This window comes from Cyprinus carpio, unplaced genomic scaffold (assembly GCF_018340385.1).
Source record: "Cyprinus carpio isolate SPL01 unplaced genomic scaffold, ASM1834038v1 S000006502, whole genome shotgun sequence".
NCBI classification, from domain to species: domain Eukaryota; kingdom Metazoa; phylum Chordata; class Actinopteri; order Cypriniformes; family Cyprinidae; genus Cyprinus; species Cyprinus carpio.
In genome coordinates this window covers 177137-191617 of record NW_024879170.1, presented here as the reverse complement: position 1 = coordinate 191617, position 14481 = coordinate 177137, and the positions used below count along the sequence as shown (strand labels likewise).

The 14481-nt window shown below is 39.4% G+C and overlaps 1 protein-coding gene across 1 annotated transcript; it reads left to right on the top strand.

The window, feature by feature from the left end:
* Positions 1-2729, top strand: LOC109092609. The gene is made up of 7 exons (XM_042754369.1): positions 1-187; positions 357-433; positions 518-704; positions 1446-1694; positions 1892-2063; positions 2142-2290; positions 2362-2729. The coding sequence occupies exons 1-7, from the start codon at positions 169-171 to the stop codon at positions 2535-2537; spliced, it is 1029 nt and encodes a 342-aa protein (XP_042610303.1). The 5' UTR covers positions 1-168; the 3' UTR covers positions 2538-2729.
* The last annotated feature ends 11752 nt before the right edge of the window (positions 2730-14481 follow it).

Genomic DNA, 14481 nt, shown 5'->3' with positions numbered 1-14481 from the left:
TTCTTTTAGCTCCTGGATGCCTTCAAAATCCAGGGGATCTCTGAGTCATGCTTCCACAAACATCAGGCCAAGCTCCTTATCCCAACCATAAACTGGCAGTGGAAGATTGACCAGGATGATGCTATTGAAAATGCCATTGCTAATGGGGCTGTGACTCTTGGTGGGGACATGAGAGCTGATTCACCTGGTAATAAATAACTCATTAATTATATGTATGTATATGTGTGTGTATATATATATATATATATATATATATATATATATATATATATATATATATATAAATATAAAAAAAATATATGAAACTGCGGTCAGGCTTTGTTGACGTTGGCTTTGTGCAAATAACACAATTGTAGGACATTCAGCAAAATATGGCAGCTACACCATGATGGATCTCAAAGCCAATAGGGTCATAGACATCCAACTAGTCCAGGTAAACAACTACACAATAAAAACATTTTGTTATGTGAATTACTATATACTGTGCATTGATCTAAGTATTTGTTTGTGTTTGCAGAGCAATGAAGTTGGAAACAGCCAACGAATGGAGAAGGAGGGATTTGAAAGAAGCCTGTCTCTTCTTGAGGAAAGAGGTGTTGTGGTCCAGTCTTTGGTGACTGACCGTCACACAGGGGTACAGAAGTTTATGAGGGAGCAAAAAAAGGACATTAGACACTTTTTCGACCCTTGGCATATGGGAAAAGGTTAGCAATTTGAATAGAACGAAAACAGAACCAGTATTTCTAACAAAAAATTTCAGTTGAAGTGGTAAACAATTATACTGGAAGATTGCACAAAGTAAACTTTTTAAGATGCCCCAAAAAGGTTTATATATCACAAACTTATTTTTGTCATATAGCCTATACTGAATTAGGGCTGCACAATATTGAAGAAAAATCTGATATGCGATAAAACATACTTATTAAATAATTCTATATTCGATACGATAATGCTTAAAGTGTGTAAAATAAACTTAAATTATCTTTAAAATTATATAACTTACATGTGTTTCACATTCTTTTTGTGACAAGAAAACATCCCTATAACTTCTGAAAGTGAACAGCAGTGTTTTACTGAAACATAAAAGGTGTTATTTTAACATCAGTGTAAACCACGGGGTTTAGGGGTTCAGGTGATCATACATTAGGTGTATTTAACAACAGAAACTGAATAATCAAATGTAAAAATATAACACTGCTTAGTTTTCACTGTAAAATATATTCTGATTTTTATTAAAGCTACAAATGTTATTCAGCCAAGAGGAGTGAGTGATTTTCTCTTTGTCTTTTATTCATGACCCCAGTTATTGCAACCCATTCTGATATGCATTTCACGGAATATACATGTGCGATATTTTGATATATTGTGCAGCCCTATACTGAATAGTATTCCACCACCTTGTGTACCTGATTACAGTAATTGTTTTTATTATTCTTTGTGTTCAGGGCTTGGTAAAAAAATGGATGCCCTTAGTAAAGGTAAGGGGCTGCAGGATGTGGGGCTGTGGAGAAAGAGTGTGGTCAATCACCTTTATTGGTCTGCGACCACATCAACAACTGGAGAGGAAGTAGTGGCCAACTGGAGCTCTGTAGCAAACCACATTCAGAACATCCACAGCCACGAAAACACCCTGTTTCCTTCTTGTCTCCACGAGCCTCTGGTTGGTGATCAGACAAGACACTGGCTCAAACCAAGTAAGTACAGATAAGCTGTAATGCTAGTGTATTTTAGTTTGTAGTCATGTCACTCTCTAGATTTATACAAGTCAAACTTCATCCAAATTATAAAACAGTATTGAGAAATGTATTGTGTTAACGTGATAGAATTAAAAAGCATTCTGGCCACACTGTCATCAAGTGTTGTATTAAAAACATTTAAATCTTTTGTTTAGGCACAGCAGCATGTGAAAAATTCACAGCAATTTTGTTGTCACCACGTCTTCTTAAAGACATGCACAAAATTAGTTCAGAATACCACACCTCTGGAATCGAGTGTTTCCACAGCCTCATTCTGAAGTTCTCACCCAAAAATGTGGTGTTCTCCTTCAAAGGAATGTTGTGCAGGTAAACAAGATAATGGATTACACATTTAGTGCTGCTTGCTAAAAACACTACAATGTTGTAACCTTGTTTTCCTTTCAGACTACAGCTTGCTGCTATGCATTACAATGAAAATGCAGGCAGATCACAGGCATCCACTGCAGATGGTGATCTGCGATACTCAATCGTTTTCCCCAAATTTAAGCATGGCGAATTCATAGTGAGAGCTCTGAAGAGTAATCCTACCACAGGTAACTTATACTTGTCTGAGTTATCTCAGAAAAGTTATATAATATATATTATAATAATTCTCTTTTTGAAGGCTACATTGACAAATTAATGGAGCTGCTGTTCCACCACGTCGTGGAAGACCCTCAACCATACCTGGACTTCTCTGGACAAATGGCTGTACCAGAAAAACTGTGTGCTCAGTTTATTCGGGCCGAGAAGGAGGAGGCAGTGAGCAGACACAGGTCAAGGTTCTTTAAAAACACATGAGGTCTGTGAGGTCCATCTCTAATCATGAACTGAGTATCGGTTAGGTGCATCCCTACTTTATGGAATCAGCCTGTTTAACACTGGCTCTTACTTTTTAGCACTGTAGTTACCAATAAGTTCAGAAAGCTTCCATCAAACACAAGGTAAAGAACTACTTAAAGCTTGGTATGGATGTTATACCCACTCTGCCAGCTTGGACATGTCTATTATCTACAATATTTAGCATGTGCAGGTGCTGCAGGCAGAAGTAAAATTCGAACAAAACCTGAAATCTACCGCACAGATACAGGGAAAATGATTGTGGAAGATGAGCTTTTTAAACTTTCTTTCTATTAAGATCAAAACTGTGAAACAGGACGAGATTGGTTTTGATGGCTGTGGACCATTTTGGATCAGAATGGATTACAAACTCCACCAAACTGCTATTTGAACTGTGCCCAGGTACTACTCGCAAGCTTGTGGCTCATACTGGGCCGCAAAAAGATTCAAAGAATGTTAGGAATTGCCTTAGGCTTCTCAATGAAGCTGGTGAAAATGTTCCTCGGTTTGTTTCTCACCATCTTGATGAACTACCACCTGTGACTTTTAACAGCCTTGATGTTTCCTGTTTGCTTGGGAAGATTGAACAACTAGGTGCAGATATTACTACGATGAAACAGGCTGTGTCTTTGCAGACAAACACCTGTAACGATCTGCGGATTATCACCGCAGACATAAATCAACGTCTGGGTGCTATTGAGCAGCCTAGACCAAATCTGGAGAGAGGGCCTATTTTCCAAACCAACAAGCCTGGAACAAGTCAGAGATCGTCCACTCCACAAGTCTGTGAGAAGACCCAAGTTGGCATGGAGGGCCAGACCAGCGAGAAAGACTCAAGCCAGAAGGTGAAGAGTTCTGCCTTGGGCTTGGACGGGCCAATCAGCGCCACAAAGGGAGACCCTCATGTCATGTGGAGTGACGTGGCTGCTACCCCACCCTGGAACTTGGTCCAGGACAAGAGGAGCAACAGCCGTTGGAAACAGGTCCCCGATAATGCTTCAGTTAAGGCCAAACCTCGTCTGCATCCTCCCAAAGGTAAGAAAACTGGTGGCATTGTTGGGACTGGTACTGCTGGAGACTTTCAAGTCATTAAGTCTAAGCTGGTGAGTGTATTTGCAACAAAATTCTCACCTGATTTAGACTCTGAGACTTTGTCTAGTTACATGAAAGATAAACTTGGGCGTGATGTAACTTGTCAAAAGATAGAAACTTTACAAAGCCGGTTCAGTTCATTTAAAATAACTGCAGAGTGTAAAGAAGTGGGTGGAATGTATATTCCAGAGCTGTGGCCTGAAGAAACTTTTGTGCGGCGATATTATGAAGCATGCAAACCATAGTCTACAGGGGGGCTAATGGCAGTGATGAATGTGCCTTTAATGGGGGCTGGGGTACATGATGCCTAGTGCTAGCCACAGTGATGGTGGTCAGAGTGGTGTCATACAACTCACGAGGCTTGCGCCTAGGACAGACTGCTGGGACAGAGCGCATCGTGTTATTGTTGACCAGCTTCTGGAGACCACAGACATTCTCTGCCTGCAAGAGACATTTTTAGCCAAACAGGACCTTGATAAACTTAATTCTGTCCACATTGATTTCCATGGAGCAGGAGAGTCCACAACGAATTTAAGCACTAGAATGGTATGTGGTAGAATACCTGGAGGTGTGGCCATTCTGTGGCGCAAGAAATATGACCCAATGATCAGTATTATTGGATTAGAGGTGGACTGGTGTATTGCAGTTAAAGTTATGCATAATATGAATGTTTTTATCATTTTAAATGTTTATACCCCATATGATTTCTATAAAAATGAAGATGAATATATGAACAGATTGGCATTTTTAAACTCTTACATTAAGGAATGTACATATGCAAATATATTTGTGATGGGTGATTTAAATGCAGACATCTCTGATGATAAATCTCTCTTTGGTCAGCACTTGATGCAGTTCTGTCATGACAGTAAACTGGTTCTTTCCAGCATGAAATTTCTGCCTGTAGATAGTTACACTTACATCAGTGAAGCATGGCACACAACATCCTGGCTGGATCATGTAATCTGTACATCTGATGCTCATGATAGTCTGGAAACAGTTGGAATTATGTATGGGTTGACTACCACTGATCACTTACCTGTCTCTATCACGATAAATGTTGATAACCTACCTGATTGCAGCAGATCAACATAAGATGGCGCCAATGGGGTCAAAGTGAATTGGGCTAAACCAGGGGTTTTCAAAGTCTAAGACAGTGGGCCTCCCTTTTGACACAACTTACCCAATGGCGCCCCCCCCCCAACACACACACACACACACACACACACACAAAGATAAACACTCAGAACAATGTCAGACTGTTAACTCACTTTTATCATTATTTGTGTTAACATGAAAAGTGCAGTTATTTTTAGAGTAATAACATGTAGGTTAATATAACGTTTTTAAAACTAAGAATAATGAAACAAAAACAATGATGGAATTTTTTTTTTAGCAATTTAAAATTGCAAGAACTGTCCACCCCAGTCAAAAACAGTCAGATGACCTGTAACAGAGAGTGTGGAAAGAACTTTAAACAACGCCAAAATTTAAACATCTCTACTACTGATTAATATGCTTACATAATTATATCCCTACCTTAGTGAGCGGTATGCATTTGTTTCCTTGCTGAGCAGAGAAGACTAATTCGTGGTTGCAGTGACGTCAGAAACAGACGAAGGTCATCCTCCACTTGAAGACGTGAACGATATTGTTCTTGATGAATGTCAAAACAGAAAATCCTGATTCGCACAAATACGTTGAAACGAATGGTAAAATTTTCCTCAGTGCCCTTTGTGTAAGTTCAGGATATTAATTTTGAATAGAGAGCCAGAAATGTCCAATTGAAAAGTGTGTAATCATTTGCTCCAGTTCATGATTACTAGTCAGATCAATCAAAGCCTCTTCGTCTTGTATAGACAGTGCGTCACTTTCTGCTGGCTTGAATTTGAATGGATTGCGAATCCACTCGTCCTGGATTGTCTCGTTGGAAAAATAGTGTGTGAATTGCTGACACAGACCCCTTAGGTGTTCAGCGACCAAAGGCTGAATAGGAACCACTCTCGGCCCTGCCTCTTGCATGAAGTCAGCCAGCGTAGGTAACATGTCCAAGCATCCTTTCTCCACACGAGTGGCCCATAGATCCAGCTTTCTCCGGAACGAGGACACTTGCCCAAATTCTGAAAACACATTGCAGTCGCTGCCCTGCAATGATGTATTAAGCGTGTTGAGGCGTTCAAATATGTCAGACAAATAAGCCAACCTTGCGATCCAGCTCGAATCACTCATGTGCTTCGTCAGTGGTGATTGAACATTTGACAGAAAAAGTAGTACTTCCTCACGCAAATCAAAAAGTCGTGATAGAACTCTGCCCCGAGACAGCCAGCGGAATTCGGTGTGCAGAAGCAGCTGTTTGTAATGCGCACCCAATTCATTGCATAAAACGTGGAAAAGACGAGCATTTAGAGGTCGTGCTTTTATCAGGTTGACAATTTTCACAGCTTCTTCGAGGACACTCCGAAGATCATTTGGCATCTTCTTGGCAGCTAAGGCTTGTCTATGGATTGTGCAGTGGGTCCACACGGCTCTCGGAGCTACCTCTTTAACCCTCGATATGAGACCACTGTGGCGGCCTGTCATTGATTTTGCCCCATCACTGCATATGCCACAGCAGCGTTCCCAGTCTATATCGTTCTTTCTCACAAATTCGTTCAATTTGTTGAAAATGTGTTCACCTGTTGTGTTGGTGGGCAAAGGACTACTAAATAGAAACTCTTCTTGAATGTCCATGTTTTTCACGTACCGCACATATGTTAACAGCTGAGCACAGCTGGCCACATCGGTGGATTCGTCGATCTGGAGTGCAAAAAATGGGCTGTTTCTGACGCTGTATAACACTTGCTCCTTCACATCCTGTGCCATGTCTGAGATGCGCCGACTTATTGTGTTGTCAGAGAGTGGAACAGAATCGAGCTTAGAAGCCGCTGCCTCTCCTAGCATCACGGAACACAGGTCTTTTGCTGCCGGCAGAATTAACGTCTCTCCAGTCGTATGTGCTTTGCCTGCCTTGGCAATACGCAATGAAATGCGATATGAAGCTTCAGTGGCCTTTCCATTTAATTTAACAAAATCTTCCACAATTTTTTTCTGACCTTGAAAGGTTTGAAGTTTTCTCTGAAAAAATTCTGGAGGTTTTCCTGCCACCTCAACATGCTTGATTTCAAGGTGTCGCCGAAGTTTTGCGGGTCTCATGCTGTCATTAGCCAAAATATCTTGACAAACCACACATAAAGGTCGTGGTTCATCAGCTGGTCCTGTCCACGTAAATCCTAAACTCAAATACTGATCATCATATCGTCGTCTTTTGGGTTTAAGCCCTGAAGTTGAAGGCTTTGAATCGGGGGGTCTCAGAAACCGCTCCATTGTATTAATAGGCATATACCTGTATTGGCGGGCTTGCCAAACATCAGCAAATTCACAACTACAGCCTTCTGGGTGAAAAATGTTTCTCATATTTTTTACTTTTTATTTTTTTGTATCGTTTAAGTAAAAACATTCAAATATAATAAAAAAAAACTTATAATAATTAAACTCAATTATATTATTAATTTATTATCATTTTTCCCCGCGCCTCCCCTGACATGCTCTGGCGCCCCCCTGGGGAGGCGCGCCCCACACTTTGAAAACCCCTGGGCTAAACAATCTAAAGAGGATGTCATGTTTTATTGTGGGAGGACAGATGTTCTCTTAAGGGAAGTACAGCTACCCATGGATGCTATCTTATGTTCAAATATTAACTGTGATGATAACACTCACTGTAATAACCTATGTGAAATGTACAATAGTATAGTGAGTGCTATATATGAGGCCAGTGAACCTCTACACACTCACCCCAGAAAGGTTAAGAATACCAAGCCTGGTTGGACAAAGTATGTAGCTGCCCATCAAGAAGCCGCTAAGACAGCTCATAGAGCCTGGGTTATAGCTGGTAGACCCAGACAGGGGCCAGAATTAGAGCATAAGAAACTTACAAATGCTAGATACAAATATGCAGTGCGCTTTGTTGGGAAGCATGAGCAAGCCTTAAGAGCTCATTCTATGGCTGAAAACTTGCTTGGTAACAATGTCACTGAGTTCTGGAAAGAGGTAAAAGCTACAAATAGGGCCAAAGCAGTACTGCCGTGCCACATTGAAGGGGTATCTGGTGGAGACAATATAGCAGAGCAGTGGAGGCTGCACTACACAGCTCTGTTTAATTGTATTAAAAGTGAGCCTTATTGTGTGGGCAAGTTAAAGGAGGAAATGATTAATTTTACTCCCAGCGAGGTTTATCATGTTATAGAGCAACTAGCTGATAACAAAGCTAGTGGCAAGGATAACATCACTGCGGAGCACCTTAAGTTAGCCAGCCCCAGGGTAGCAGCTCTATTGTCCATCTGCCTCACAGGGCTGATGACACATGGCATACTGCCAGACACCATGTTGACAGTCACATTAGTGCCAGTCATTAAGGATAAGGCAGGTTAAATAGGGAGTTTGGACCACTATAGACCCATCGCCTTAGCCAGCATTCTTTCAAAGGTGTTAGAAAAGATGCTACTAGATAGACTGAGTGAGTTCATTTACACCACAGAAAATCAATTTGGTTTTAAGGCCAAGCACAGTACAGATCTATGTATCTATGCCTTGAAAGAAGCTGTTGAATCCTACAGAAGGCAGGATTCTACAATATTTCTAGGGTTTATTGATGCCTCCAAGGCATTTGACAGGGTAAATCGCCATAAGTTTTTTACTAAACTCAAGCTTAGGGGTATGCCTGGATGCATCATACGTATCCTGGTTTACTGGTATGCCAAACAACATATGCAAGTTAAATGGGGAAACAGCCTATCCTCACCCTTCAGTGTAGGCAATGGAGTACGGCAGGGGGGACTTCTGTCTCCAGCCTTGTTCAACCTATACATGGACAGCCTGTCGAAACAGTTGGGGAAGTGTAAGACAGGTTGTCAGATAGGGAACACTCTGTTAAACCATCTGATGTATGCAGATGATTTGGCTATTATGTCCCCCAGCACTGTTGGGTTCCACCAGCTGTTAGATATATGCTCTGAGTATGGGGTTGAGTTTGATGTAAAGTACAATGCAAAAAAGAGTGTTGTATTGATATGTAGGACCAAGGAGGATCAGAAGCTGCATTTTCCTACGTTTTACCCGTCAGGGCAATCCCTCTGTGTATCTTATTGTACGAAATATCTTGGGCACATCATCACTGACAGGTTGGAAGATGATGCAGACATGTATAGGCAGAGACGAATGTTGTATGTTCAAGCAAACATGTTAGTCCGGAAATTCCATCACTGTTCTGATGATGTGAAGGTGAGATTGTTTCCGTGCATACTGCACCCCTATGTATGCAGCCCCATTGTGGGTCAACTACAAAAAGGAGACCATGCGCAAACTTCAGGTAGCATATAATGACTGCCTGAGGATACTGCTAGAAAAGCCCAGGAGTAGCAGTGCAAGTAAGCTCTTTTGTGACTCGGGGCTAAGCACTTTACAGCCTCTCTTGAGGAACCTAATGTTTAAGTTCATGTCCCGACTTGATGAGTCTCAAAACTGTATTATAATGAGGCTCACAAGCCCTAGGTGCAGCTCGGCTAGATATCAGTCGTATTTGTGGAAACACTGGTATGGGTGCCTGTTAAGACTCTCATGAATCAAAGTATGTTTTTATGTGTTTATGTATCTATTCCTTCTGTTATGTTGTTGGTCTTGTTGTTGGGTCTAGAGCCTGTAATAAAGTTTATATAATGGTTTTCACTTTTTTTTCTCTCTTTTTTTTCTTTTCTTTTTTGTCTGCGTGTAAGTGCTACTGATTCAAATTTAGAGGGCAGAAATAGATTGGTACATATTCATTTTGAGTTTTGTAGCTGATTTTTTGATTATTATTATTATTATTATTATTGTGTACTGTTATTCAAGTAAAAAATGGCTCTGTATAATTCATTTTAATAAAATTTTAATATAATACAAATATATTCAAAAATGCAGTGGGGGAAGGAAACCTCTGTATGGTCCTTCTTCAGGAAACTCTTCCCTGATCCGTGTCACAGCGCATGAAGGTATGACTACCCGAATGTGTTGGCCAAGGTACCCCCAACACCACCTAATGACATTGCGATATGCATGATGTCTATAAACGCTGAAAGAGAGGTGATGCACATGTATGTTGAAGTGGAGGGTAAAAAAAATGTATTTTTAGATGCATTTAATTTAATTTAATTTTTTCCTATTTATTTATATAAATATTGATCTTTCTTCCTGGAACTAACCTGTTTATAACTGTCTCTTCCATCTCACCATATAACTGGACGTAAGTGCCATATACTGCTTGTAACACATAGGGGTTTAGTGCTACTGGCTCAAAGCCTGGATGTGCTGTTACACAGCCTACCCAGCCAATCTGGTCACACCTGTGTACTACCTACAACATGAGAATGTTATTACTACTTTGTTAGGATGATTTATTTATTATTTGGTATGTTGAGGTTGTGTGTGTGGTTTTTTTTTTTTTTTTTAAGGTATCGTACAAGGTGCATAAAATGCTTGAAGTACTTGAAATTCAGATCAATCATATTTATGAGGTGTAAAATCAGTTTGAAGAAATATCTTTCTCATAGTAACCTTTCAGTCGTTAAAGTTTCCACAGTCATTGCATGCACTTTATTTTGTACCTATTAATTTGTATGAACTCTGTTTTGTGCATAGTACTTATTAAATTAATTAACTGGACTTAACACTCTTGGTCTTGTCATATTTCATAGCTATACCTTGGGTATCTCTTTACAACACACATTCTCTACCAGGGAAAGTGAGCTGCAGTGCCCACAGGTGCACCTGTTGAGACAGAATCATTTGTAATTGTAGAGGGAGACTTGAAATCTCTGTTTTTCGTTTAATTATTAACACTAAATCATACCAAAATGGACCTAAATGCATGGGTTTTAAAATGTTGATAGTTTGTTAGCATTTGCGATGAACTTTAGCCTAATTTAGTCATAATGCTAATATTTTACCACTCAGAGACTGGCCCCATTCTCTCTTGCGCGGCTGCTTCGCTAGCATCGTCGGATGCCGATCACGATGTGGGAGTTAAGACCGCAGTTTGAGCCAGCGGCTCGAGTTGATATGGCTCAGGCCCTGGCCCTGTGTCCACAGACACCTCGACATCCTTCACTTTAGGTGAAGGTGGGGGAGAAAAGTCCTCTTCTTCAAATGAACGCTCTGTTGCAAAGCTACTTGCGTCACTACAGTTACTCTCCATTTTAGCGACTCTGACAGCAGCTGTCAATCAATCCGTTATGCGGGTCTCAGGTTCACGCCCCACCCACTCAGCCCCGCCCTCGGTTCATCCCCTCTATCTCCGCTGTGCCCTGCCCACTTTTCAGCATTTTTCAAATATTGCCAGTGGGTGGAGTCAGGCTCTGACCAGGGGTTTAGTTACCCTTTAATCATTGATTTTTCAATGTTGACACATAATTACACTAATCACCATTTATTACTTACGGTTGATAACTGAATCACGTCGAACAGCCTCCACCTCTTCGTCATTTATACCAGTAAATTTACTTGGTGAAAAATCAGACATGATCTGACATATAACACAGTTAGTCAACTATAAACAATATTCATCGTTATACTTAATCAATAAGCTAATACTTACGTTAATGAAAAGTTAAAACACTGTAATACCAAAACTCCTGCTTACCTCGACAACGCAATCTCGGAAAAGTAAATATTCAAAGAATACGAAAGTACTTTGTTAAATCACAATAACCAAATGGAACAGTAAAAAAAAAAAAAAAAATGCATAATCCCTTCATCACATTTACTTAATTGTCTCTCTACACAATATATTAATGACATGTATTTTAACACTGCAAATTCTATGGCATTACTTCAACATATTCTTATCTTGACTAAAACTACACGCTACAAAATCATTGTTAAAATATTTACAGTTACCACTGTACGAATAAAAAAAAACAGTATTAACACATTACTTTGAGTAACTGTATTCTAATATTATTCAAATTTCAAACTGAAAATAAATATATTCAGTATTAACTATTTGTGCTGTGCGAGACCAAAGCAAATACAAAGAAAAATATAAAGCAAATATAAGAATCTAAATGACTATTTGAAACATTTACAAAGCGTTCAGAAAGCAGCAGCTGCTTTGTTCACATGGTTACCGGGGTAACGGGTTAATTTGAGTTCCATCAACACCGTCTACTGTCATGCATTTGTGTTTCTAGTCCATGTTTTTTTTTAATTAAATTGTTGTCCTTTTAACGTTTAGTAAACATATTACTCATTTCTCTGTTTTTACATCCCTCAATTAACAAAATTAAGATGTTTCTTATCAGCTGCCAACTTTCGCACCAATGCCTCTAAATAAAATTAAAAATTCGCACACATTTGGTTCCACTCATCAGCTCGTTAGTAGAGACTGCAAGAACTAAATTGGGTGTGTCTGATTAGGGAGACATGCAAAATGTGCAGGACAGGGGGTCCTCCAGGACAGGTTTGGGAACCACTGCTCTAAACAATGAACAGATTTTTTCCTAAAACATTTTTTTTTCTAATTGTCATTTTTTATAACTTTATTGAAAAGTATGTCATCTTGTATCAAATTCAAAAGCGTATATTTATAAGCTTTTTTCATTAAAACAATAGAATAACAATAAGTTAGCCTACTGATCAAATACAATCAGTATTAACAAGATTATTTTGCACAGACATGCATGACACAGAACACAAAATGGGCATATAGGTATATTTAATGAGGCTCAGTGATGGCATGAGTGCAGTTAAATTCATACATTCATGTTAAGATAAATATTTTAAATATAAAAATTTGAATATAAAAATATTAAATGCTTTAAATAACTGAAAGAATACTTTAAAATGAAAAGTCACTGTTTTATAACTGCTTCATTCAAGAACAAAGCAAGTGAATATCTTTATGAACAGGTAATTGAATCAGTAGCCCCTTTCACATATACAGACTTTCTGGAAAATTACTGGTAAATTGCCGTAAAGTGATCCTGTGTGAATTTGTTCCGGCAATTTACCGGTATGAGAAGTTGTAACATTACCAGTAAATTGCCGGAATTCTGCTGTGTGTGAACGCAGAAGGAAAATTACCGGCATGAGCACGTACGAGTTGGTGTAAGAACGCGGTGGTGTAAGACGTCTACTCTGGACCAATCATAACAATCTGACGCAGGTGATGCATTCACTTCGCACTATTTACGAAAATAAAAGAAATGTCATCCAACTGGAGCGACAGTGAAATTAAAGCACTTCTCCATATCCGGGTGGATGAAGAAATTTGAGAGGGGCTATTATTACTATTATTGATGAAGTAAGGCAAGGCATTCACAGGACAAAAAGTCACACAGCAGTGGTGTTCTTAAATGCCATGCCACTGTTTCATTGATAATTCATGTTGTTTTGGTGCTTGCACACTTGAAATTCTGTGCAGTAGTGGAATCTTTAAAGCACTCCTTCAACAACGGGCTGAAATGGTCTGCTACTGCAAATGGCACATTATGTTTGGACCATTGCAACAGCCACCTTTCCTCAGCGCTCCTTGTCTGCAACAGACAGGCTTAATTACAGCACTAAATCATAAGCATTCCATGCAACATACGTGTTTTTTATAATATTAATATAACAATGTTAAGAAAATTCAGCTAGTGAAGTAAAGCGAATGCACACCTATAGAGGTGCATGTTGAAGGAAAAAACTATTATTGAAGAAGAACAACTGTACACTCACTTAAGAATAGGTATCCTATGCTTAAGGGAGTGTGCAGTTGTTCTTCTTCAATGGGAGAATTCAGCTATCAGTACCACCAGTCTTTTGGTTTTCATATGTACCATGTACCTTGGCCTCTTTTGCTGTCATGCCACCAACAGAAGCTGGAGCATAAAACTGTGCAATGCCACTTGTTTACTGGAGTGCCTATTCTTTGGCCTGATGTCCTTTCCTTTTTTATGCCTGTTAAAGTCGGTCACACCTTGATGGGCACATGAGTTCTCCTGTCTGGAAACAGAGCACCAGTAGTAGGAGCTGGTGCTGCCTATGGTGATGAATGGCCATTTGGTTGACCACTCACTTTTAAAAGTACACCTAAGGGTGGCTGCTCTACTTAATGCTTTCTTCCCTGTCTTGTCCACTTACTCATCCAGTGACTTCTCTATTTTGCCTGGTGTTCCACTATTTTTGGAGTACAAAGAAGTGTCAGTGAGTCCTTGGGCAGTTCATTGTGTCCATGTTTACAAAAAATTTGGAGTAAGTCATTGAAAGATTTGTGTGTCTGGTTATTGGTCACTGCCCAATCTGCCAAGTCACTACACAAGTCCAGTCTGTTTTCAAGCTGTTTAGAGTAGCTCCTCTTTGACTCTAATCTCTCTAGTCAGAGTGGTTTTGGCCTGACTTTACAAGATTAATTTTGCTTTCATTTCGATTTCTTTTACATTCAGACTACTTTTTTAAATAATAGCCTACTGTAAATTCTCAACATGCCAATAATGCTTTGATTATGCTGGATGACTGTTATTTTTACTGGAAGTGCAGTTTAAAGGTAAAATTTAATGCATATTCAACATGCTCATTAATCAAGCACATGGGTGTAAATACAATCATAAAGTCAAATTTATTGGCATAATTGTCAGGTGTTTACAGTATTTGCAAAGTATATGGTACCATATTAATAATAATTATAAAGGACGTTAATTAGGTAAAGTCAGTGGTGTAGTCGGGGCTATACGTAAGTATACGCCGTATGTTAACTTTTTTTCCC